Source organism: Botrytis sinoallii (assembly GCF_014898435.1).
Source record: "Botrytis sinoallii strain Bc 23 chromosome Unknown BSIN_004, whole genome shotgun sequence".
NCBI lineage: Eukaryota > Fungi > Ascomycota > Leotiomycetes > Helotiales > Sclerotiniaceae > Botrytis > Botrytis sinoallii.
This window is the reverse complement of record NW_024066031.1, coordinates 1,975,465-2,000,986: the sequence shown is the minus strand read 5'-3', so window position 1 is coordinate 2,000,986 and position 25,522 is coordinate 1,975,465. Positions and strand designations below refer to the sequence as shown.

The 25,522-nt window shown below is 43.0% G+C and overlaps 8 protein-coding genes across 8 annotated transcripts; 4 read left to right on the top strand and 4 right to left on the bottom strand.

Moving 5' to 3' along the window:
• Positions 1 to 31: 31 nt before the first annotated feature.
• On the bottom strand, positions 32 to 1,585 carry EAF02_003035 (uncharacterized protein; the record flags this gene model as incomplete). The annotated part of the gene is made up of 3 exons (XM_038899083.1): positions 32 to 1,065; positions 1,124 to 1,420; positions 1,477 to 1,585. 3 exons carry the CDS (start codon positions 1,583 to 1,585, stop codon positions 32 to 34), a joined length of 1,440 nt encoding a protein of 479 aa, XP_038761371.1.
• A 1,563-nt stretch (positions 1,586 to 3,148) lies between these two features.
• Positions 3,149 to 4,600, top strand: EAF02_003034 (uncharacterized protein; the record flags this gene model as incomplete). Its single annotated transcript, XM_038899082.1, has 3 exons — positions 3,149 to 3,167; positions 3,222 to 3,392; positions 3,447 to 4,600. 3 exons carry the CDS (start codon positions 3,149 to 3,151, stop codon positions 4,598 to 4,600), a joined length of 1,344 nt encoding a protein of 447 aa, XP_038761370.1.
• Positions 4,601 to 5,350: 750 nt separating this feature from the next.
• EAF02_003033 (uncharacterized protein) lies at positions 5,351 to 6,346 on the bottom strand (the record flags this gene model as incomplete). The annotated part of the gene is made up of 5 exons (XM_038899081.1): positions 5,351 to 5,383; positions 5,442 to 5,519; positions 5,690 to 5,936; positions 6,076 to 6,123; positions 6,333 to 6,346. The coding sequence occupies 5 exons, from the start codon at positions 6,344 to 6,346 to the stop codon at positions 5,351 to 5,353; spliced, it is 420 nt and encodes a 139-aa protein (XP_038761369.1).
• A 921-nt stretch (positions 6,347 to 7,267) lies between these two features.
• Positions 7,268 to 9,412, bottom strand: EAF02_003032 (uncharacterized protein; the record flags this gene model as incomplete). Its single annotated transcript, XM_038899080.1, has 4 exons — positions 7,268 to 8,134; positions 8,191 to 8,732; positions 8,783 to 9,083; positions 9,221 to 9,412. The coding sequence occupies 4 exons, from the start codon at positions 9,410 to 9,412 to the stop codon at positions 7,268 to 7,270; spliced, it is 1,902 nt and encodes a 633-aa protein (XP_038761368.1).
• A 490-nt stretch (positions 9,413 to 9,902) lies between these two features.
• On the top strand, positions 9,903 to 11,049 carry EAF02_003031 (uncharacterized protein; the record flags this gene model as incomplete). The annotated part of the gene is made up of 3 exons (XM_038899079.1): positions 9,903 to 9,968; positions 10,054 to 10,307; positions 10,365 to 11,049. The coding sequence occupies 3 exons, from the start codon at positions 9,903 to 9,905 to the stop codon at positions 11,047 to 11,049; spliced, it is 1,005 nt and encodes a 334-aa protein (XP_038761367.1).
• Positions 11,050 to 18,032: 6,983 nt separating this feature from the next.
• EAF02_003030 (uncharacterized protein) lies at positions 18,033 to 19,310 on the top strand. Its single transcript, XM_038899078.1, has 3 exons — positions 18,033 to 18,255; positions 18,313 to 18,362; positions 18,425 to 19,310. Exons 1-3 carry the CDS (start codon positions 18,116 to 18,118, stop codon positions 18,433 to 18,435), a joined length of 201 nt encoding a protein of 66 aa, XP_038761366.1. The 5' UTR covers positions 18,033 to 18,115; the 3' UTR covers positions 18,436 to 19,310.
• Positions 19,311 to 22,101: 2,791 nt separating this feature from the next.
• On the top strand, positions 22,102 to 23,359 carry EAF02_003029 (uncharacterized protein; the record flags this gene model as incomplete). Its single annotated transcript, XM_038899077.1, has 2 exons — positions 22,102 to 22,340; positions 22,390 to 23,359. 2 exons carry the CDS (start codon positions 22,102 to 22,104, stop codon positions 23,357 to 23,359), a joined length of 1,209 nt encoding a protein of 402 aa, XP_038761365.1.
• Positions 23,360 to 24,356: 997 nt separating this feature from the next.
• EAF02_003028 (uncharacterized protein) lies at positions 24,357 to 25,409 on the bottom strand (the record flags this gene model as incomplete). Its single annotated transcript, XM_038899076.1, has 3 exons — positions 24,357 to 24,982; positions 25,068 to 25,212; positions 25,284 to 25,409. The coding sequence occupies 3 exons, from the start codon at positions 25,407 to 25,409 to the stop codon at positions 24,357 to 24,359; spliced, it is 897 nt and encodes a 298-aa protein (XP_038761364.1).
• Positions 25,410 to 25,522: the final 113 nt, after the last annotated feature.

The window sequence follows — 25,522 nt, the reverse complement described above, 5'->3', positions numbered from 1 at the left end:
TGAAAGTACTTAGGTTTAGAAATATGGGTCTTTAAGTAGCTGCATCGCCGGACTGTCCGTAAAGAACCCAACGTCGCTCCACGCCATTTGAATCAAGGTTCTCATCAGAATCAGATGCTTTGAAGTTTTCTGCCTCGGATTGTAGTCGAGACCCTCTAGGAGCACGCGGGTTTTTGATAGGGGCAGAAAACAAGGCTTCTAGCTCATCAATTGTCTTATCGTCGACAAAAATAGACTCGACGTCTTCATACATGTCTGGGTTTGCCACAAGAGCCTCTACACGAGCCTTCTCATGTGCTTGATATGCTGGAACTGCCCATGTCGTGTACCAATCTTGATAGCTGCATTTGCTCTGGTTCATCCAACTTTCGATATCTCGCCATTTGTAAGTGGTAATGATGGCATCAGGAACGACACAATATGGAACAAGGTATTCATTTTCGAAGAAGCTGATACCGTACATCTCCTGGTCGCCATAGAGGGAAACCACTTCGTAATGCCGCATTTCATCGGTCACTCGTAAGATTGGAAATCCAGCCGCAGTTTGCGCATAGCCGTTGATGAGAGTCAGGTTTGCACAGATCATTTCAGTCTTCTTTCGGGTGCCATAAAAGCGCGGTAAAATGTGATCAGACGTAAGCATACTCAAGTGACTTGTGACCGAAATACCCTGAGTAAGACCTCGGTGTCTCCAGTAGGTATGAAAACGTAGAAAATCTTGGCGTTCCTTTTTGGTGCGGAGAGGCAAGGCCGAAGCTGCCGAAAGAAAGCCATGATGATCATCGTCTGACCTGGACTTACTGGACGCGTCGTGTAATCGCATGAATAGTCCTGGGCATGTTATCTCCTTTTTGTTGGTTTCCATGCGAGGCAATGTTTGGGAGTCTACCACGGCCCACCTGCGATTGTCTTCTTCCTGAGAATTAGCCTTCCCAAGATCTGCTTGTAATGGCATGTAACGTAAAAGTTCGAGTACCTCGGCAGGATTTTTTGGATGATATCTCTTTTTCCCAGAACCATAACTTCTCCGGACTTTCTTCTCAATAACATGATGAATCACTGGACCTGTTTTTTTTTTTCAGAAGGCCTGCGATATAATCAAGTTCTCTCGGAGACAGGTTACCAGGCTTTCGTAAACGTTTGATGAGTGCGCCACTGCTGAAGGAGACGTATTTTTTGGCGAGTGAAGACTTTTTTTCTTTGGATCTGCCAGGTTGAGGTTGCAAATCATCAGGACTATCAGTCTGCTGGGTATTTTCACGAAGACGCTCGCTCTCTTCACCGTTTTTAGACAAACCTGTGTCTGCTCGAGTATTTTCACCGTCTCCTTGTTCACTCGAGGCACTTACATCTTCATTTAATGTATCTGCATTCATTTCTGGCGCCAATACTTCAGGGGTACCATCGATCGCTGTGTCATCTGTATGTATCATCATCAGCTACAATCTACGAATGCAGAAATGGCCGATCTCATACCTTCATGATTAGAATCGCTTATGGTGGATGCATGCCCAGTAGCATTAAAGTCTGCATTGAGCTTGGTTGCGTCTGCGCCCTCTATGACATCGTGATGCTCGTCTGCCATTCTTCAAAACTGTGATTTCGAATTCCGAGATATGAGCTCAAGCCCCAGGCAAGATTTCAACGCGTTCAGCCAACTGGAAATGCTTAAATGCCAGATTCTTTCTCGGCCAGGCGATGACACTCAGTTCTCGTAGAATGTTGGCAAGATCGGCAATGTTATTGTGAATTGATGGAATGATAACGAAATGAAGTTTTGGGGTTCCTGAACGTGAAGAGATAATAATGGATTCGCGAACGTCAATCAAACTGAAGACAACTCGCAGAACAGGAAATTTTTGCTGGTGCTGTTTGCGATATTCGAGATTCAACTGCGTCTTACAAGTGCTGCCCTTGAGCGACTCAGATTATGGAGATCGAGTAATAATAATGATAATGATAGAAAAGAATAAAGAATCAAGAAGTTGTGCTTTCTCTGATCTCACGAATATGACGAGCTATTTAAGGATAGATCGAACTCTTCAGTTGGTTAGGTGACTTCAGAGCATACTCTGAAGCGGTAGATTGCGATTTCCCGGAATCTATCTATCCTTTAGAGTAACTGCACCAGCTTGAGAAGAACGAATTGAGTCCAGAGAGTATGAAATAAGTAATTGCCGTTATCGATGGGGATCGATACTCTCGGCAAGAAGCAGGTTGTAAGGAAGAAGAAAAAATTAATGGGAAGAAGGGCGACGGCGGGGGTGTAAGTAAATCAAGTCTCTAAACGTATAGTGAATATCCATTTGATCGAGCACTAGTCTCGAATCCAAATAAGAAAGAGCATACGATATAGTTTATCCGTTTTATTTCAAAGGTGAGAGAGCGAAGTCGAGATGGGAAATAACCTATTGGACAATAGTTCTGACGCTTCTTACATCCCGTCTTCAGTACGCCTGACACCATCGCCACACGAAGCATCATACACATAGCATCAGATTTATATGTACCCGAACCTGAAGACCTGCTGAGATCCATTCTAAGATTGAGAAGTATGAGGTCCTTCAAGTAATGAAGCTTCTCAAGCATTCCAGCATCACCCGTCCCCGAGTAGCTTTTCGCACCTTGTTTGAATTACAGGAGCAATCTCTAATCGCTCGTACTGAGAGCTTAAGAGCTTAAGATGGACTTAAACCAGATACAAAAAACTTCTAGGTAGACTTCATATGATGCGTGTTTTCCATATCGATCACATCCAATGCAGTTAAGTTGTCTTTTCCTTGGTTGCTTCATGGAGTGGCCTCATGTTTTTAGCAAGGCATTGCAAATGCAATCGTATGGCCGAAAAATCACCATGAACATTACAACAAATATGCAATGAAGAATTCATTGCCATTAAGTATATCAATCCACTCGAATTGATGATTGCCATCGCAAGCAAAAACACTTTTTGATGAAGCCAAGTACCTTCCCCTTACCCTTGCCCAGACAAAACGATGAAACGCTCCCTAGCGTTCGGAACATCATTCACTCCGCCAAACCAAAAAGTACTCGTATTATTCCAAAAGACAGCCTTTCCTTTATTTTTCCCACATACACACAATGATTTTGCGATATATATTACAATTATAACATTGCAACCCTCAAGATGGTCGTCAATCGCGATGGTAAATTCCTTTTTCTATTTTCCCAATATGCGACGACCTAACAAATATCCCTAGTTTCGTCCTGGTCTACATCTCATCTCTTGGCCGAATTAGCACGACGGCAACAACAACAAGATGAACCCGGAGTTCCAGAGAAACCCGTGTGTGGTTCGGGGGTTAAGGGTAGTTATAATACGTCGGCACATGTATATGCGCTTGTGCTAATACTTGTACTGAGTACAATCGGTATGCCACATTTACCCTTTCCCACTTTGTGCCGACTAACATCTTCTCGCACAGCGTGTGGATTTCCCCTGATTTCTCGCCGTTCCTCGAAATCCGAAGGCCCGAATCGTTTTATATTTCTCTCTCAACATTTTGGAACCGGAGTCCTTATAGCTACAGCATTCGTGCATTTATTACCAACAGCTTTCATGTCCCTAACGGATCCATGTCTGCCCTATTTTTTCAGCGATGGATATCATCCTCTCGCAGGACTTATTGCAATGTTCAGTGCATTAGTAGTTGTAGGACTAGAGATGTTTTTAACGACTAGAGGAGCAGGCCATTCACATTCGCATGGAGGGAACTGGGACGTTGTGCCCGGAGGGGAGAATGAAGGAGCACAAGGAAACGGGAGCGCTAAGAAAAAGGGGAAGCAAGCGAACGGCAAATTAGGAAAGATTGGTCTAAATCATCGGCCGCAAGATATAGCCTTGGAAGACATGGGAGAATCCGAAGGACTCGTGGCAGGAGTCTCGCCCCTCCCTGTTTCAACACCTCAAACTGGACCTACCGAGAGCTCCGAGCGCAAGAAATATCAAGACGTCAATATCTCAGACGACGATTCTGATCTTGACCTCGAACTCGACGAGCTGGACGATCCCCTCTCAAAAGCTCCTGCACATTCTCCACACGACCCAGAGACCAGCTCTTCTTCCCCAGTCTCGGCAGAAGATTCCCAGAAACGGCAAATACTACAATGTCTCCTCCTTGAAGCAGGCATCCTCTTCCACTCCATCTTTATCGGCATGGCCATCTCCGTAGCCACTGGCCCTCCATTCGTCGTATTTCTAGTCGCAATCGCCTTCCACCAATCCTTTGAAGGACTCGCCCTTGGATCTCGCATCGCCGCTATTAATTTCCCCTCCTCTTCTCCTCGTCCCTGGCTCATGGTTCTCGCATACGGAACTACGACGCCCATTGGTCAGGCTATTGGCCTCATTGTACATAATTTGTATGATCCGCATTCAGCGGCTGGACTCTTGATGGTAGGTTTCATGAATGCTATTAGCAGTGGATTATTGTTATTTGCGGGATTAGTACAGTTATTGGCCGAGGATTTCTTAAGTGATAAGAGTTATGGCATCCTCAAGGGACGAAGAAGATGGGAAGCTTTTGTGGCAGTCCTGGGCGGGAGTTGTTTAATGGCGTTGGTAGGAGCATGGGCATAGGAACTGGACGGATGTGTCTCCTTAAAAAATAGGTTGTGAATTATTTCTGTATTTCTGTATCATCATTTGCATATCTCATGTTTTGATTGGGCGCTACTTGGGTAGGAAGAACTGCATTGAGCGATGGGCACGGCATGGAGTGCAGGTTTTGGGATAGATATAAACTGGCAGCAGGTTTAACAATACACCACAGCAATACATACTGTACCCGAATGATCTGGAGCTTGACTGATGGCTTCCATATTTGTTCTGTGACTGGGTGTTCATTTGATGAGATGATTTCGACGTAGGGATTTGCAGTCAGCCAACATGTTCTCAATCAAGCTGTTTTGCAAACTGCAATAATCCATTGGAGCAATTTAGTGGAGCCGTGGAAGGGTAAATCTTGGATTCTGGAAACTGCATTGTTGTCGGTATTTCGTCTAGGCTTCTTCAGCCAATGTGGCACTTGCTTGTTCCCCATAATATCCCCTCTCGAGCTTCATCCTGCAGTCCATCCAAATTTATCCGCGTATCGACCGAGTGTCAACCAAATTTTTTCTTCCAATCCAACCACAATCATGAGCACATCACAAATTCGTCCAAAATCTCGCAGCATTGGTAGGAAGCCGAATCAATTTTTCATAATCGACCGGCAAGTCTTAGTGTATGTACGTGAAGTAGGCCTAACGCAATGATGCAACGCCCTTCCATTCATCCATGACTTCCATCCATTTGACATTGTGAACCCCGAAAAAAGAACAGCCCTCTTTACATGACGACACCAGAGTTGGAGGCAATACGCTGATACTTGGTTAGTCGCTGGAATTCACATAACAAGAAGCAGAATGTGGTGACTTACTGGCCATAACTCAGCAGCTTCCTTTCCGACTGGTCCAGTGATGGCGGATCCCTTCATTTCTCCCTTTGGGTTGACGATCTGTAGGAATTTCGTCAGCATTTATTTCATCCTCATCGCTCAGATTTCGTAATTTGTCCCCCAGATTCAATGAATCAAGTCGTGTTTGTCGATCGATATTCATCGCCTCAACTTGGGTATTCTGTCCGCACCCCTGCCCAAGTAAATGTATAGGAAAATTCTCTACTCACAACACCGGCGTTGTCCTCGAAGTACAAGAAAACACCATCGGTTCTCTTCCATGGCTTTGACTGTCTAACGATGACAGCTGGCATAACCTTTTTTCTTAATTCAGGCTTTCCCTTCTTGACAGTTGCCATAACCATATCACCGACACCACCGGCTGGAAGACGGTTGAGACGGGCACCGATACCCTTGACGGAAATGATGTACAAGTTACGGGCACCGGAGTTGTCGCAGCAGTTCATGACGGCTCCGCTATTTTTCTAGTCAGTATTTGCGCTTCATTGTATTGCGAATTCGAAAAATGGTAGGTTCGCATAATCAGGAAATATATCGTGGTCGAATTGTTCGATATCGCAGATTGCGGGGCGTGAAAATTGAAGTGAAAACTCACACTGGGAGACCGAGAGTCATCTTAAGCTTGCCACCAGGGGCTCCACGTCTATTAACACCATCACATTAGTTGTCAATCCTTTTAAATTTCATTCTCCTGTCGCATGGCCTCAATGATCCATTGCCATCCTTAAAATCAAGCTTAGATTCTCCCAATTTCTTATTCTTCAGACCTTTCCCCCTCGTCGATGTTCCTGCGCATTCCCTCCACAAATTGACTCCACAAGGCCGTAATGATTGTGAAAAAGGCAAACTCACGAAATCTTTGCCATCTCGACGGTATTGCTTTCGGTATACTGAAAGGGTCGAAAATGTAATTTGTCGAATTAGAGGTTGTCGTCGGTCGGTATTATTTCGAGGTTGAATTGCAAAAAACCCATCTGGTAGTGGAAACCCTAATCTGAAATAAGCGAAAAAAAAAGTATGGATCCACTTTACATTGTAAATGGCACAGAATTTCTCACTCTACCTCGTGAGGTCAACACCAGCATAAATCTGAAAACTTATCATTCTTAAAGAGTAAATATCTATTATTTTAATGGTCCACATTTGTCAACTTTCTAGCATTCAAGAATAGGTACAAATTGCTTACACTAAAACCCCCAGAAAATTGCTTTCCTTCACAATTTCATTGGCAGTTGATGAATAATTCATAGCTTCTTTAATTACAGTCAAATATATTGAAATCCCTTTTAATCATAATAATACCAAAGTATTGGTATACTCTCCATGTATAGGCAGTTGGGTCCGGGAAAACACAGACAGCGTGAGCTGAAAGGATCCCATCTCCATAAAGTATCATAGTCTGCGGGAATTCCACGCCCTTGTGAAATTCCTGGTCTTGTTCGCCATGTACGCCCTGCTCAGTTTACCATCCCTCCTACATATGACTGAAGAATTACAAAAGGAAATTATGCGAAGATTCAAGACCGATTGTCGGATTCAAACTTCGTCAAGATTAGTACCGCTCTAAAGGACATCATACAACGCGAGTTTCCAGACGCGTCCCTTCTTGTATATATTAATTCGTCGGACTGCCCTTCGTCTTAGATTGTGTGTATCCCAATGTAGAGAATTTTTTGCCCAGAAGAGCATAGAGCAAAATGTTAAATTCTGAACCCGTTTGGAATCCAATAACCCCATAATTTAGAAAGCAGATGTAATTGGAACAATATCAACGTCCTTGGATTTGCTCATGACTGAGTCTGCTCGGCAGTCTCCTTACTTACTTCTGCTGCCACATTGGCATCTTGTCGTTCAGTGTCGCTTTCTTGCTTTAGTATAACAGGGTCTGCTTTAGGAATGGCTGGTTCGGGCACAGTTTGCTCGCTACTAGCGGCAGCTTCTATATCCGTGGCAATATTGGCCTTGGGGGGGTCTTTCACTGAGGCTGTTGAGGGCACAAGTGGGTTTTCAGCCTTTTCTTGAACCGATGCTACGGTCGTGGATTCGAGCGGTTCTGCCATATCAATATCACCTTCGTCATCAACAACTGGCTTAGGTGAGTTTGAGCGAGATGGGGCGTTCGATGGGCCTGCTTCCAGGGTTTCGGTAGCTGCTGAATTTTGAGTCTTCTGCTCCATGAGCTCTGCATTAACTTTTGCGTTCGCTTCGGTGACAGCTGTTGGTGCATCTTCAATCTCGTCATGGACTTCAATTTCGGGAGTAGGAACACCACTGTCCATATCAACATCGGAGTAAGTGTGGTTGCGCTGTTTGACTTGTCCATTCTGAGCAAATGCGCCATTTGCAAGATTTGCTTCTTCTTCATCGGCTTCATCGAACTCATCATCCCGCGCCACATGCTTATCGTTTCGGTGCTCGGTATGACGAACATCCATGTTTTCGTCTTCATCAGCATCAGCCATAATATCATCGTCTTCGTCTGTTGCTCCAGTCAAGGTAGTACGGGGTACATCTTGCATTTGTACAGATGGGGCATGAGCAGTTCTCTTCAGATTCTCGATGACTTGGATTTTGATCTTTTCGAGATAATCTTTGGAATTAGCGTTCTCCATATTAGAAGCTCGAACATCAAGTTCGTAATCAGGGCCGTAATACTAAATATATGTGTCAATCCTGGTATAATTTCAAAAAGATCCAGTAGGAACCATACCTCGTAGTACTCGTTGTAAGGAAGTACGGGGTCCATTTCCTTGCCAACGAGAACACCAGTCTCAAATGCCCAAGTTCGTGCGACATTACGCATAGTATACCCACCTCCTCCCAGCACTAAGGTGGGCTTGTTAAAACTTTTGACAAATTGAACACAATTCGCGTGGCCTCTCATGCTCAAATTGAAACATCCCAAGCGATCGCCTGAAAGACTGTCTCCGCCACACTGAAGAACGATAGCTTCTGGTTGATAGTAATCCATAACACTCTGGATAACAGGTTCAAAGATGGATTTATAGGTGACATCGTCGATGCCGTCACGAAGTGGGAAATTGACTGCGTAGTTCTTGCCTTGTCCAACTCCAATATCTCGTAGTTCACCAGTCCCAGGGAAATATTCACCATATTTGTGGAATGAAACTGTCATCACTCTATCTGTCGTATAGAAGGCCTCCTCGACACCGTCACCGTGATGAACATCGATATCAATATAGAGAACTCGCTTCTTGAAGCGCAAGAGCTCGATTATGCCGAGAACGATATCTAAAACTAAATCAGCACGAGATCACGAATACGGAGAAGAGAATTCCCACCATTGACATAGCAGAAGCCACTTGCTTCACTTTTCTTTGCGTGATGTAGCCCTCCGGCCCAATTGATAGCAATATCGCACTTTGAACGATTTAGACGAGCTGCACCCTCCATGCTACCACCAGCGCTGATTCCACAGAACTCGAACAGTCCATCGAAGACAGGGCAATCATCTCCGACGTTATATTTTCCTTGTTCCTTAGCGAAAGAATCCATGTTGTCGGGAGTGACTCTCTGAAGAAAGTCGATATATTCATCGGTATGGAATTGGGTCATTTCGTGCCGCGTTGCTGGTTTTGCTCGCTGTCAAGCACCGTCAGTACATTACTAAAATGAAGTCTGCTTGAACTATTTGATGCTCGCCCTTAAATTTGCACTCGCAAATGGAGGAAGTGATGGCATAGCAATGTTGAAGAAGGGCGTTCTCGATCACAACTCACATAAATCTCCATTTTCTGGTAAACTCCATAATTCATAATCAAACTATGCGCCAAACGTATTCTATGAGGCTTCATAGGATGTCCTGCAACATAAGCATAGTTTCCGACATCTGAATCGTAAAAGTATGCGACCCTCTTTTTGGTGCTTGGCCCATTCGACACCGGATCTAAAGGCGCGAAGGAATTCGACATATTGGATGAGTTTGTGATTGTAACCACTAAGAAGTAATTCGAAGTGTAGGATCAATCGGATAGTTGATAATTGTTGTTGATTGAATAAAATGTTGGGTTAGATTTACATACAGTGTTGTGGTCGTTGAAGGGCTATTTGAGACGAGGCAGAAAGAATAATAAATGGGAAAGGTATCCGTGGGAGATAAAAAGGTGAGAGAGAGCTTATAGCAGGGGTCAAGCAATGATGACCGAATGTACTAAAAACACACTCCTATCGCTGATTGGATGAGTGCCACTGTCGAGGCTATATCGCAAGGCTGAACAGTCATGTGTTGTTGATTACATAATGAATTTACCCTTGCGAACTTCATGCGCGTTTCTAAGCTGCCTTAAGTTGGAGCTTCACAACACCAGTTAATACCTTGACACTTTTCGTTTTCAACCTCATCATCATCCAATTTTCTCGAGATACCCTTCTTTTATTTACTCATAGATTGATCAAATCACAATGGATAGACTAAATCAGTTATTGGCCAGTGGCGGGCCTATGGCAGGCGGAAGTCCAGGTGGAGGTGTAAGCTATACTATTTCCAAAATCTAGCACGGCGAGCTTGATTATCTCGAGGATTATTATGAAAGTAAACTGACATAATTCTTAGGACAACCCAGGTCTGATCGATAACTCCGAAACTGTATATATCTCTTCGTTGGCACTACTCAAGATGTTGCGACATGGCAGAGCTGGTGTACCCATGGAAGTTATGGGTTTAATGTTGGGAGAGTTCGTGGACGACTTCACAGTTCGAGTTGTGGATGTATTCGCTATGCCACAAAGTGGTACAGGTGTCAGTGTCGAGGCAGTAGACCCAGTATTCCAAACAAAAATGATGGATATGTTGAGACAGACAGGACGGTTCGTATACCTTTCCCTTCTCTAAGATCCGGAAGGTTCTAACATCATATCTCGCAGACCGGAGACCGTTGTTGGCTGGTACCATTCGCATCCTGGTTTTGGCTGCTGGCTATCATCTGTCGATATCAACACTCAACAATCATTCGAGCAATTGACACCTCGAGCTGTTGCCGTGGTTGTCGACCCTATTCAATCCGTAAAGGGAAAGGTCGTTATTGATGCTTTCCGTCTCATTAACCCACAATCACTTATGCTCGGTCAAGAACCGCGACAGAGTACATCCAATTTGGGACATCTCAACAAACCTTCTATCCAAGCGCTCATTCACGGTCTCAATAGGCATTACTACAGCATAGGAATCGACTATCGCAAGAATGCCTTAGAAGAGAGTATGTTACTGAATTTACACAAGCATGTATGGACCGAAGGTCTGCAGATGGATGATTTCAGAGTCGAGGGAACTCGCAATACCGAGCGATTACAAAAGCTAGTTGGACTTGCCGAAGGCTATGAGAAGCGTGTCAAGGAAGAGACTGAGATGACAAAAGATCAATTGAAGACTAGATATGTTGGAAAGGTTGATCCAAAGAAGCACTTGGAAGATGTTGGCCAAAAGCTTATCGAAGATAACATTGTCTCGGTTTCGAGACAGATGATTGATAAAGAGGCCTCTGCACCAAAGGAAAAGAACGGAGCAAATGGCCACGCACCACAGGACATGGATGTTGACGAAGAATTGTAACGATTTCCATATGATACTGTATAATAGGCGTTTGGCTGCTAGTTAGAGCTTAGCATAAAAATCTCTACAATGACATAGTTGGTCTGGAGGTGGAGTTAATGCAAGCTTAGTCCTGGTCCTCTACTTATTCTTTCCTTTATTGATTATGTGATACGGTAATTCTCGCAGCATATAATCGAAACACTGGGGAAAACTGACATTAGGGAGACATTTTTTGTTGAGAAACTGTTACAATGTCATTCTCTTAATCAAACATTCCCGGGAGATATTGTAGTTTTTGACAGACAAATGCTTCTCGAACGGTTTGCACGTTTGACACTCAAACTTTATGACATTTCAAGGAAAACGGGAAGGGAGAGTATAATGGATAGTTCTGTTGCGAGTAGTGATTGCTCTTACACCATAAGTATTTTAAGTTCGTATTTTTATTGCGATATTCTGCTTCTTTAAGCTAGCTAATCGGCCGGTTGCTAGGGGGCAGTAGGTATGTTTTCTTGATTCATGTTTACACAACGAGTATATCATTTTTCATGTAGATTATATCATGCTCTTTCTTCCATGAATCGGCATCGTCCAGGTTGAAATGGTAATTTGTACTGTGGCTCAAGTGTGGTAGACTGAATTCGCGCAATGCTATAGTTTGATCTGAAGAAGTTGATAGGGAGTTTACTCGAAGTCGGAACAGCTTTGGTGGTGGAAATTTCTGAGGGATGGGAGAAATGATGTTGGCGAAAAGTTGATATGGTTCATGCTTCAGAATAACTGATATGCAACCAAGGGCTCGTACTGTACAACTGTATGATGTTAGGGGAAAGAAGCCCTCGGTCCACTGCTGTAGTAATTTTTGAGTTGTAGAACTTGGGACTTGAGGTTTAGAAAGGAGGACCTTCCTAGGCATCTCGGGCTAGGGGCTGAAAGGGTTTTAACGATTGTATGTTGTGGAAGGACGTAACTAGGTACAATTTATGATGACCCGACGGTGCTTAATCCTCGGTGTCTGGGTGGGTATACAAGAAAGTGTGAATCTCGGAATGGGTCGTGTAGTTACCAGCCGGACTTGTCAACGTGAGAGTTTGGCCATACGACTTCGCTTTATTTCCCAAATCGCAAAACCGTCATATCACGAGTATAATATTATAAAGCTCATGGAAGTAGACGTATCGTTCAAATAACCGACCCGTCCCCATGGGTGGCGTAGCTTAGCGGCGATATCAACGTGCACTTGGTGTGCATCTATCAAGTAAATAATTCCTGTTCGAACCCATACTTCCTCATCAAAGACCCCCGCAATTACCCGAAATTTACCAGAAGGTGGTTCCGAAACCCTTGCTGAAGCCAGCGATCGCCAAAACGAGTCGAGGTCCCCGCGTGGCGTTGGTGGTGGTATACAAACATGACTTTCAATCATGCAGATTAAACCATGCTAAAGTATGTGGTCGTTGAGTGACGAATGTATCAATTAAAATTCACTGTCGTCCCACTCGCTTGGAATGTGTATCTTTGTTTAGCGTGGAGTTACCTTCAACATCATCATCAAATCACGGAACGGCACGGTACATTGGTGGACTGGCTGAGCGATGCCCCAATCTAGATTTAAGCTGAAAGGGCGGGCGGCGGGTAGCGCGTGCTACCTAACAATCCGATTCGGGTGAGGCGGGGCATAATGGTTCTTGAGAATTGATCTCTCCACATTGCTCCAATAGTCCTTGGTTGTTGAACCTATGAATGCTCAGAAAGTTGGTCCCCGAAGAAACGGAAGAGGACATGCATGGCATTAAAATTAAGTAGAGCTCGCCGGCTCGTTGCAAGGAATCAAAGGCAGGAACCTTGGTCCAATTATTGAAATTGCAGATCATTATGATGCCCACGTTTTGGATCAGTATGAGAGCAGGAGCCAAAATCATTCAAGGCGTATGCAAGTCCACGTAGGCACCCCCGGGACACTCTTTCTCGTGTCATTGGTCGATTTTACGTTTGCAGCTACCTAGTTCCTAGTCATGGGAATTTCCCTTGTGGTGGTTGGCTTTCATAGCTATCTTAACTTTCTGGTCGGGCAGTCGCATGGTTGAATCAAATTTGTATGAACGTGTGCTATGCTCCATAAATTAGCCAATGGGAAATTATCGTATCTGGGACTTCGTACCTGATTGATTATCGACATATGACACTTGACAATATCTTATGAAGTTGCGTCGGCTGATTATCTCGTTACCGCAGCCAACCTAAATTGGTCGGCATATAATGGCCACTCAATGTTCCTGGGATTCAAGAGCCCTATGCAGAAATTCGAGCCAATAATTGCTCAACGAACTGCTATATTTGTTGCGTGATGATTGCCCCCAATATTCAGAAAGACCTGTCAGCAAAAAAGCCCGACACCTGGGTAGTGGCAGAGGGAGCTGCTAGGAACTACGATGATGTGGTTCCATAGATTCACTCCCACATTCGAAACTGGTAGTCTGTGAAAGCTCGATTGGGCCCTTGAGAAGCCTGGCTGCATGATGACTAGGAGTAAATTGATTGGGGGCGTATAGATGAAGCGGAAATATAACTTGTAAGTATATTTCCTATGATTCTGATAATACTTCGCGACACCAATGATTGCACAACCACCACTCAAACACTGTCGTCCATCGGAGCACATGCTTATTTCTGTTCACAAAGTGGCCCGCGAACACAGTCAGACTAGGAAATAATCTCTGATCCGTTTCTTAGTGCTACACCGGAAACATTTTGGGAGTCCCCGGTGGAATACGAGACATTAGGCTGCGAACGCAAACTGGAGCCACAACTGAGATAAGGCTAGAATATGATCAGGGAAGAGCCTAATATCTCATGTAAGAGAATCGATTTGTATATTTCTTTGATGTTGGCCCAATTGTGTGAGATGAGATGTCAGGTTCCCCAGCGACCGGAGTGCGGATACTTATGTTGTGCAACAGATAGCTAGGTGCTTCGATCTCTGTTAGTTTATGCAAGGATGCTTGAATCGATGTTCGAAAATATCAAAAGGGAGACGAGGAAGCACTGAAGACCGGGATGTACTGCTTCTCGTCATGCGCAAGCATCGGGACATCCACACATCATCGAGCACGCAAAGAATATGCACCAAAGAGGCGCCAATGTGGATTTTCCCCGTGGTGACTCTAATTTTAGACCTTGGTGTAAATAAGAATATGATTGTTGATCCTTAGTTTGAGTGAGAGAAACTTCAATAGTAACTAGGCTTCTTGCCTATGATATAAGTCGGATATGCTCAACATATTTCGCGTTTGCAACGAAGTTAATTTCCTAGTAGATAGATCCGACCCAATGAATTCCCAGTACGTGCATGAAGTTCGCGAAACCGGGGGACATTTCCGGGAGGCGGTCATACCATTGGCTCACTGCCGACATCCAGGTACCGTGATGCGAAATGATATATTTATGTCCCTTGACAATTGCTACCTCAGTAATCTGCCCTGCGGTATCTGAGGTCAATGGTTAGAGCAAATGGCTTTAATTCCGGTTGGATGATATAATTGTACCACAGCACGATATCATTATCTTCCATACAGCAAGCTAATGCAGTGCAATGATGGGCGAGATTGACGCCCTAATGGCTCAAAAGCGTTCTGCACAACGAGCGCGAAGATGAAAAAAGCACCAGTGCCAATTGAATACCCCGAACTCTTTTCGACAACACATCTTTTTCCTGCATATTGAAGGCGATCGCGTGATAGTCAGGGATGACGCGGAGGAGGGCATCACATTTGGATGTGACTGTGCCTTGAATGTGACCTGAATGCAAAGAGTGAGGCATGTGACTTCTTTTTCGATCAACGATAGGCAATGTACCTCTTCTTTTCTGACCGCTTGATATATATATTTGTGATTGTTCGATGTCGGATAAATCCTCGAAAGGGAATCTCCGGTATAAGGGGCTGAAGGAGGTGTCTACGAACGGAAACATGCGTATTGCGAGACTTATCGACGTCATCCAACCCCTATATCCTAGACGCTTTGCATTGAAATCTCTAGTCCAATGTACCCTGCTTCTTCAATTACTAAAAAGAAAGTGACAAACTATAAACTGGGAAGAGGCATTCCCCAAAGTAAAAAAGCTATAATCGAGTATACCCTCTTTCTTATTTAGGTTAGAAACATTGAGAATAACAATATCGGCAGGCTCCTCCCGCTGCAGGTTGTCCGATACGGTAGTGATATAAATTATATGATTGGCGTGATGCAAAAAGGTTGAAGGGATTATGGAAGGATTATGGAAAAATCCTATGATCTTTTCGACTAACTCTTCTCAACCTTTACTTTACGAACAATGCCCTTTTCAGATACATGTACTCCATATATTACCCTTTGACGAATAATTTAAATGTAATCCAATCAAAATCAACAAGGTATACCTGTTAAAAAGCGAATGATCGAGAATACTCGAACGAGAGAGCAGAGCCCAGGGCAGGGCTTTGCAGACTTATGACCAGATAACTACCGTCGTTGGTATTCTTCGGTAATTCACCTTGTCGATTCAAAGTTTACAGGCGAGCAGACAGCCAAGCAAGATGTAACCTTACCATATCGCATGTGTCCTACCTACCCAGCAATCCATTCTCAAAAACAAAGGCACAAACCGATAGCCCCTACCTTTGGTCAATGTCAACCTTACTAGATTACTCGGAATTCCGGATACTCGTAGTGAGATGAATCAGAGTGGTCGAGGCGTGCACATACCTCAGAGGTATCTAAGGTACCTTGACTCGAAGGTATCTACCGAGGCTGATCACAATCAGACTCGCTATATAATTCCCGAAATAGCAAAGGATCACACGGGAAGGATAGGGCATATCCTCACATACTGAGTTCTTGTTTCAGATGATAGCTGGTCTGATTTCCCGTCTAATGATGATGATCTGCAATATGAACAGCAACTTGTCTTAGCATATTTGACATTAACATGGGAGACCATTAAGCGAGACTTACCCTGGATTTCTGGCGCATAGGGCGTGTATATTCAAAAGTTAGACAAAAGTATATTCGGGGAAGCCGGAATGTTGCGACTTTATCTTAGACATTTAAAAGTGGTTCGATATGGTCAGGTAAGTTTCACAAACTCAAATCTGTATTTGTTTGCAGTCATTAGAAATTTCCAGTCCTTGCTGACATGTGTTTTCCACATGGTCAGCTTCTCAAACGTCTACTCAGCAATGCATTCACCCGCAGCTGCATGAGTTCAATGCCCTCAAATGCAGGTGGCCGTTAGAGACGATTGAATCTGCTGATCCATACTCAAATTGTAAGTCGGGTCAATTATTAGGGTTGCATCGGATGCCACACGAATTTCACATCCGATCCGAAAAAGTATGAGGTGTAGCAACTCCGCACAGCAGTTTTATTTGTATTGTCACATCCATTATTACATACTGAAGCGCTTTGATAACCGTTTCAATAGGCTGAATGCTTGGTATGATTGGCACAGACCTTCATAAGGTGATGAGGTTCTTAAAGATCAGCCGATTTATTCTCCTTTCGTGACAAATATCACTCGTTCTAATGTTGTTGAACCTGGGTCTGCGATATCCAAAAGAAGAATTGTAGTAAACTAAAAGATTACAACAGGTTGTTGATTGGTGGGCTGTGGGGTTAGAGCTGAACGCTTGACTACCGGCATCGATGTGATTTGATATAAACTAAACCCTACATGCTAAATTTTCGGACTTACTTCTTTATTGGGATGTTTACTGCATACGACGTTAGCTGACAAAGAGCTGATCCGTTCTAGTTCCAAGACATGGAAGGAGTCTTACAGCAGACCGGGAACAGATACAGAGACAGCTACCATAGTAACCATAAGGTCTCTCTACCTGTAACAGGACTGGGGCTCGTTATCGGAAATTAACCCGAAAGACCCGGTAGTGACCCATTTGCCTCATTCACCACTCGTGACCTGAACCATCTAGCAAATTTCGATTGAGTGGTCAATACACCCAAACTCAAACTTTAAGCGGAATAGCCGATTCGAAAGCTTAAAGAAAAGTTTAACGACAAACGGTTTCTCTCAGATACGATTAGGTATTATAAACCCTAGCTCAAATGCTTGTCAATTCTGAGTGATGAGTTTCCCACTGCTTGCCCCTTTTTATCTTTTGTGGCTGATAGCCAAGGCCGTTAAAGCTCAATACATTCCTAGTCCATATTCTTCAAAACCTAGATATATCTCTCAACTCAGCCACATAAAGAAATATCCGAACGATATATTAAAGACAACCCCATTTCACTCCATCATTTTCTTGTACTTATACCTTGACCTGCTATCCCTGCCCGGCTTCCAATCTTCTCTGCCGCTACAAGCGGGGAAGTTAGAAGATCTACCGGGCGAGCAAAAAGGTAAATACAAACTTCTCAAAGTCAATTGCATCTCTTTCAATTAAGCCTCTTCACCGCTTCTGTGAACGCTACCCCTACTCCCCGAACTGCCTTCAAACGACTGCTTGATTTTAATTCGATCCGGAATCTATGATTCCAACCAAATACGCCATCTGCCGCGAACTGATCCACTATTTGGGTCTTCAAGGTACCCGACACCATGGATATGGTATATGTATCTATCTGCAAGGTTTTGGGTAGTCTTCAGGGCGACCATGCTATTTCTCGTAACATCATCCGAACTATTCCTCCCCTCAACCTAACTCCACGTATATGCAAGCCACACCAGTTTCGTCAACCGGTGTTCATATTGATTGGTGGGTGCCTAAGCGGGTAATCACTTTTCTCGATTCTGCTATTTGACCAGGATTTAACATGTTCCGCCCTGTTATTCATCGCTTATTCCTTGATGTGGCATTAAGCAAGAGACTGTTTTGCCTTGTAGGCTTGCCTTGCCTGTGTCTTACCGGGAAGTTGCCATCTCCGCTTCTCGTCTATCCGGTGTTCAAGGGCTCTTTGCATATTAATATGGACTTGCCACCCGAAGCTTTATATCCATTGCATCCCCCGACCCTCATAGCTTTTGACACTAAAACTTCATAACTACTATCAATCAAGTCATCAACCAACAATTCGATACAGAGCTAAGATGGAGACTCAAACTATCGAGTTCACTGTTGAGCAACTCCTCGACTTACATAGATATTGGATTACAGAACTCTTTATCATGGACAAAAAGTCCGAGGAGGAAATTGTCAATTTGCTTCATCATCATAAGATAAACGTCACGTGCGTGCATCATCTGAACTTTCTTTTCCAGTTCGTTTACTAACAGTTTGTTCTCAGTTCGCACACACTTCACTCTTATCTCTCAAATTGGAATTTACTCACTCCACGTTCGTATTTCCCAGAAGATTGACTTGCCGTTCCCAAAGCTAATTGGCTCTTCTTTATTTAGGAAAGCGATGATGATTACTCTATCATATCTGCAATCAGCTCGCAACCAGTACTCGAGAGTTGCAAACAATAGCACCCCCCTCCTCTTTCCAACATAGGACCAACTGCAACTATCTCAAATTATGCCACCATGCTCAACACAACCACTACTGCACTGACATTCGAGAATTCTTACCCCATCCCCCTCATTCCATCAAAGCCAGTCTTGGAAGGTTTAGGTGCCATTCCTAATACTCAACATGCATCGGATTCTACTCGCTCGATCTTCAAGACTATCCATCATTGAGAAATCTTCGATTCGGAAAGCCCAAGAGAGCTACGGAAGATGGTGGAAGAGAATCGGAAATATCCGCTTGAGAGTTCTATAGCTTTAAGAGAATTCTATACGTGCTGTGAATGGGGGATTGGATAAAAGTGCTTTGTTTCGTTTTGATTCGTTATTTTTATTTGATTTATTTGGGACTATATAAAAATGGGTTACGGTAATGGGCCACGGAGTTTTCTTTCATTCGCTGTTTCATCTGCGATTGTTTTACATGTTATGGCTGGCGACGGGCGATTGGCGATTAGCGATTGCGATGTGTTAATGACTGCAAAAGGCTGGACGATTAGGATACGAGGGATATAAATGGCTCGTAGATGCTATGGCGCTGACAGGAGTACTGCAGTTTGGAGTTTCTTTACATGGGTTATCTTGACAGATCTGGCCAGGTATATGTTGATCTGAGGGTTCTCTTCCACGCGCGTCGAAATTATATAGATTGATATCACTACATTTCTTTCCCGCGCTGTAGCATAGTATACGATTTTTTTTCTTTCTTTTGCTATACGATAGATAGCCTGCGCAATATCAAATGGGATCGCATCAGATCAGCACCTTGAAAACCTTATATCTGTCGTGTAACATCATCATCTACTGGAATCTAGACACCAGTCGCACTGCATATTCTACCGCTCTACCCATCCTCGCAGATTTCACAAACATGTGCATGCCAAATCAAATCTGTGCCTCAACCTGCCCCCCACTCATCTCCACCTCGACCTTACCAGCTTATGTTGTTTCCTTTTGTCCTCCACTTTTACAAATATGAAGTGATAACTACGAAGTACGAGTAATTCCTTTTAATTCGTACACCCCACCATCCCACGACAATGGATATCATCACATGCATGCACATGCGCGTCCTACAATCACCATGAACCCAAGGCATACGCATCCACGTCATATTTTACCAAAACAAACTTTATCATCTATTCTCGGACGTAAGAGTTTAGGCCCCGGCTTATCGCACACCATCTGATTTCGTGACAAAATCCCTGCAAAAAAGTCGTTTTCTTATATAAACTAATTTCTCTAATAATTTATTTAATAATTGAAATAATAATTTCAAATTTATATATATAAAAGATTGTTATATATATAATCTTAAAAATAAAGTAGATTATTTTTGATATATTTTTTTAGGAAAGAATTGTAATATTTCAAAATTGAAAATTTTCAAAATTTATCATATGTAATGCTTTTCCCATACAAAAAAAATCAATTTTTTTGAAAATTTTGGAAATTCTAACTTTGAAACCCTACAACTCTTTCCAAAAAAAAATATTAAAAATAATCTATTCATTTTTTTTAAATAATTTCAATAATTATTTTCTATATTCTTTAATTTGAGTAATTCAAGTCATATATTTATTGAAATTTTATATAGTTAAAAAGTTGAATAAATGAAGGTTTTTGCTGTGTTTTCGCTTAGTGTGCGATAAGCCGGGGCCTAAACTCTTACTTCCGAAACTTATCATATTGAGGCTTCCATTTATGAACAGATTGATTAAAGAGCTAAGCTATGGTAATTACTATGTGATAAAAGTGGCTGGAGAAAAGCTTCCGATGAACGTCAGCAATAAGTTTGCGGGCTAGTAAGAATTGCTTTTGGAGGAAATGAATCTACTAGGAAGATGATCATACCCCGGGAAAAACGAGAAGCCATACGCCCAATCATTCAAATCTACTGAAAGATTGAAAACACTACCTAGTATCTGTATATTGACAGGGCATCGGTATTAGATGGGAAGTCAACACGACTTACTTTAAGGAATATAGATAAATCAATAAATTCAAAGATCATAAGATGTTGTATTCAACCACTACCTCGAAATTTTGATTGGTTGATTTGATACGGAATTTTGAGAAGTGTTGTGATGTCTTATGTGATGAAGGGGTGGAGCGTGGATAGCCGAGACTTTCCAAGGATTGTGATGGGTTATATGGAGCAAATATGAATTTTAGCGGCTTGGGATGTTTACACAACATCGAAATGGAGGTGGCACACCTTCTTTGGTTTGAACGGTTTATTTCAAAAGCTTTCAAGTGCGCACTTTTTGATGAACTACTTGCACTGGAAATTTACTCTCGAGCATTTATGGATCGCGACTTGATACCTGTGTGTTGTCATCAATTGACTAGACTGCGCGATGAACAAAAAGAGTTGTATGATCTTTTGAATGTATGATCTTTCAAAAGATCACACAACTTGGATCGGCGGCTTACCTCCCTATTTTTGAGATGGATGGATGAGATTCACTATCGACGTTGGATGCTCACTGTTTACTGACCCGCAATCAGACAGATTGACTGAGCTAACAATCGTGTAGTGCCCAATTTGGAGTTGTTTCGTTGCATGGGCCCTTGATCATTTCATTTTGCGACCTGGTTGCCTTTGAGCTATCCTCTTCCCAGAGAGACCAAAGGTTAACAACCCAAGCTTCCGTCGGAACGGAACTTTGGTCCGAAGTTTGGTATGGCTGTACCGAAATTAGCAGATACGTGCACACGCGTGGTAAACACTCATTTGTGAACCTTGTAGATACGAACTCGAATCTCAGCGCCAATACCACCTCCAATGAGGGTTCCGAGATTGTGCTAGCATCTTGTTTCTATTGTGTTCTAGAAGCTGTCAGGGCATACCTAGTGATAAGTATGTTTTTGTTGTCATTGGACATGTCATTGATTTAAGTAAATCGCGTACTCATTGGAGTACTAAGTGACTGCATGATATGCATGAAAATCGTGAATATGAAACAGAGGAAAATTTGGCTCGCCGGTTTTATGGCATCCTCTATTGTATTCATCTTGAATGGGTGTACGTTTGCTAGCAATTTGTTGATAAATAAACCAGCCGGCAATTTACCTTCAACAAGGAATGGAAAACGCAACGAGTATTCAAGTATCTGTATAAATACTTTCCTTTTCCTAGTATTTTTAATGGTGCGCGAAATCAATTCATCCCTTTGACTCATCTTCGAAGTTCGCTTTCTCAAAGTATTTCAATGTCGTTATCAGACTCTTCTGTGTTCAAGGACCTCGATTCAATCTGCCGAAGACTTCTTTTTCGAACCTCAAAGTATGAAGATCCCGTACTGCGTATCTCAGTCCGATATTTAGCACGTTTATGTAAGCTGTTGAATGAGAAATATCAACAGTATTTAACGGCCACTGCTCTGGAACATGAGGGTCGCTCTTCACTCAAACATTGCCTCGCCCGGGCTGAGACAAGGAATTCGTCACAAGATCTAGCGCTTGATCTAGAAGATTTGTCGCAGGAATGTAGAAGCGAAATAACGCATGTTATGTCACTACTTGACTCAATCGCCATTCTTGATCAAGGGTCATACTCATATATGAACGGGAATCGAGCACCCGTAGCCAATCGATTCCAAAAGGGATCTCTACAAGAAGAAACGCCATTCATGAAAACGAAGATGGCACGAGTGGAGGAGCTGACCGAAAGCCTCTTCCTTCCAACCTTGATCAGTGATGCCAAGGAACAACTTGTGAAACTAAGAAAAGTTCGAATTGTACAAGATTGCGAGGTGGAGGATGCATATCAAAGGTTTCGAGATTCTTATCACGCCTCTATGTAAGTTACCTTCAAAAGCCTTAACATGCAGATGCTAATGAATCTAAAGGAACAATATGGAGAAGATTGTAAAGATTTGTAATGATCACCATGACCGGATCTATGTTCACGTATTCACGGAAGCGGAGAAGGTGCCGTATGAAGTGGACCTTGATATCCCTCAGGCCGAGGGAAGCTTTGGTATCGTCTACAAAGCAGTGAATACAACAAACAACACTGCCTTCGCTGTAAAGATGTTTAAAAAGGTATACTCCTCAAAGCAGCGGAGTGAGATATTGAAGGAGTTGGGACTACTGGCTAGGTGCAACCATCCAAACCTGCTCACCTTAATGGATGCCTACCAAGTACACGACAACCCACATACCTATTATCTGGTTACTCAACCCTGGGCGCCATATACGCTGGATATGTTTATCCATGAGACGGACAATCAGAGACGAAAATCGTGTCCATGGTTCGCATCAATAATGAAAGAAACAAAGATACTGATGGTGTTGAAAGGGCTAGCGGATGGTCTTGATTACCTCCATGGACATTCGATTAAGCATAAGGATATAAAGCCTGATAACATCCTGCTTTATCATGATAGTACTAAAGGGATCCGGCCGATAATTGCAGATCTTGGTGAGAGCAAAGTCTTTAGGCAAGGTGGAACCACGAACTATTCCAAGAGCACGTATCGTTATCTTGCGCCCGAACAAGTCAACCACACAGACAGTAGTCTTAAGGCGGATGTCTGGCAGATGGGCTGTTGCTTTGCGTTCTTGTTGGTAATCCTTAGTGAAGGATCCCGAGGGTCATGGGACTTATGGGGAAGCTTTGAAAACGATGATCCAAACTGCTCCTGCAGAATCTCGACGGAATCCGAACACTTTATGAAGACACTACGGCGACTTTGCTCGAAAAGCACATACTCCCAGGAGTATGTCCTGTGGATAATCACTGGGATGCTAGAGTTACTACCAACGGCACGAATGGATATTCAAGCCGTAAGAGAGGAGTTGTCGCAACTTATCTGAGGAATATTTTAGATAGGTACATGCGCTGCGTGGGCCTGTACTTTTAATTGATTTCCTGTACTTGAGATTTAGGTGATGTATGGAGTAGTCTCCGCGATAGGATGAGCAAGCGCTCTGTATTAATTTAGCATAGGTAAGATTTCGAATCTTCCCCCCCAAAAATGATAATGATTCATAACGGATTTGGGAAAAGCGACTGTTCATACAGAGGAAGACAACAAAGCCATCGAATTTCCCCAGAACTTCCAGCAATCCATAAAAATTGTTTCGTATATACTGTAAGACAGCTTTGTATAGGGGGATCCTAATTATAATATTTTATTTTTATGTTCTTGGGGAAAATTCTTCGGGACTCAAAAGTCAAAAGGATCGTAGTCCGACTTATCATTCAAAACGCTAAAGTTCATAATCAATATATATCAACTCTTAATGAGCTCTTTCAATTAATGATATTTTTCTTGCCTTCATCTGTATGTGGTTCTATTTGTATTTACTCATGTGTCTTTGAAGGATGTCGTTCTCTGATGCAATATCCATACCCGCTTTTCCTAGAAAGTCTCGAAAGTTTCAGAGACTTCTCAATAAACAATTACCACCCTCTTGCTTGAAGCCATTGAGACTTGGTCAATTCTGCATTGTATTCATGGAACACCTCTCAGGAATCTTTCATTCAAGATCTCTCTGTATCGTGGGTACTTTTACACGCAGCCGTTTTTCTGCGAACCTTTAAATATTGTTGGAGCTAGCCCTGAACTCCAAGACGATCGAACATTGAGAGCAGCGGCGATCTAAAAGATTATCAAGATATTGCAGGATCGCTTAGAATACAGATGAGGAGATGCGACATTCCGAAATATATGATCATTTGAAAGTTGCTGTACTCCCGCGCCACTAGTGCGATGTCAATATGTGAAACTCCGCTTTCAGTGCCAACTCCATTCCCAGTCTAATATACATTCCCTTCTTTCCCAAAATTCTACACCAAGATTACCAGTCTTCAAATACCATTTTGATACAATTTCCCTCCAGCTTTGACATCAAACTCAGTAGCCTCTTTCAACCCACAACTATCAAAGAGATCTCTCACTGCCACTCCATTACCCTTCGTGTTCCCATCCTCCAACAATTCTTTGTATGCCTTTCCTACACTCTCAAAAACGGCTCCTAATGCTAATGTAGGCGTGATAACCAATTTATATCCACATTCCCTGGCTTCTTTGACACTTAACACGGGACTCACACCACCAGGTACACAATTGTATAAACACGGTACCCTATTATTTCCAAATTCTTCACATACCCTCTTCGCTTCCTCTACATTTCTGACCCCTTCCAAGAAGACCACATCTGCACCCGCATCCACTGCCGCATGCAAGCGCAAAACAGCCTCTTCATAACCATAATCGGCTAATGCGTCAGTTCGCGCAATAATCACAATATCTCTTCCCAAATCATCGCGTTTGAGAGCTGCTGCCCGAATTCTCGAGACGAATTCTGGAAGTGGAACGAGTTCCTTATTGCGGAGGTGACCGCAACGTTTGTTGACGACTTGGTCTTCAATGTGCATGGCGGCTACGCCTGCGGAAATGTATGAAGCGACGGTACGAGATACCATAAGGGGACCTAGCAATCGTTAATATCATATGATAGATTTTGTAGATACTCGCATCGCTTGATCGAACAAGGAAGAAATCGTTGGTTTACTAACCTCCATAGCCGGTGTCTGCATCTGCGATCAATGGGATGGTAGGGTCGATGTTGGCGATCATGGATGCATTATCTCGCATGTCATTCATGGTGGCGACCCCTAAATCTGCAATACCAAGGCAAGACATAGTTGTGCCGGCACCTGTCTATTTTTCTCATTGTCAATTACTATTTTGAGGAATGAAGTGAGAGCAACGTTGAATTGGTCGAGAAATACCATGTATAATGTTTTAAATCCTGCATTGAGTGCAAGACGCGTTGTGAAGCCATCGTATACGCCTGGGCAAACAACTACTTCATTCTCATTGGCTAAAAGAGCTCGAAGCTTGGCGGCGGTAGTCATATTGTATTGAGCTTGATATCGTTTATTGATTAGACTTGAAGGAATTCAAATTGGCGTTGTTCTTTTAAATGTGCCAAAGCATAACAATCGTGGCAGGGTTGACCACTGTAATT

Bases quoted from the DNA above. Each gene is read 5' to 3' on its own strand.
- EAF02_003030 (XM_038899078.1), top strand. From the start codon at position 18,116: ATGGAGACTCAAACTATCGAGTTCACTGTTGAGCAACTCCTCGACTTA. The intron at 18,256-18,312 runs GTGCGTGCATCA...GTTTGTTCTCAG, and splicing joins CATCATAAGATAAACGTCAC to TTCGCACACACTTCACTCTT.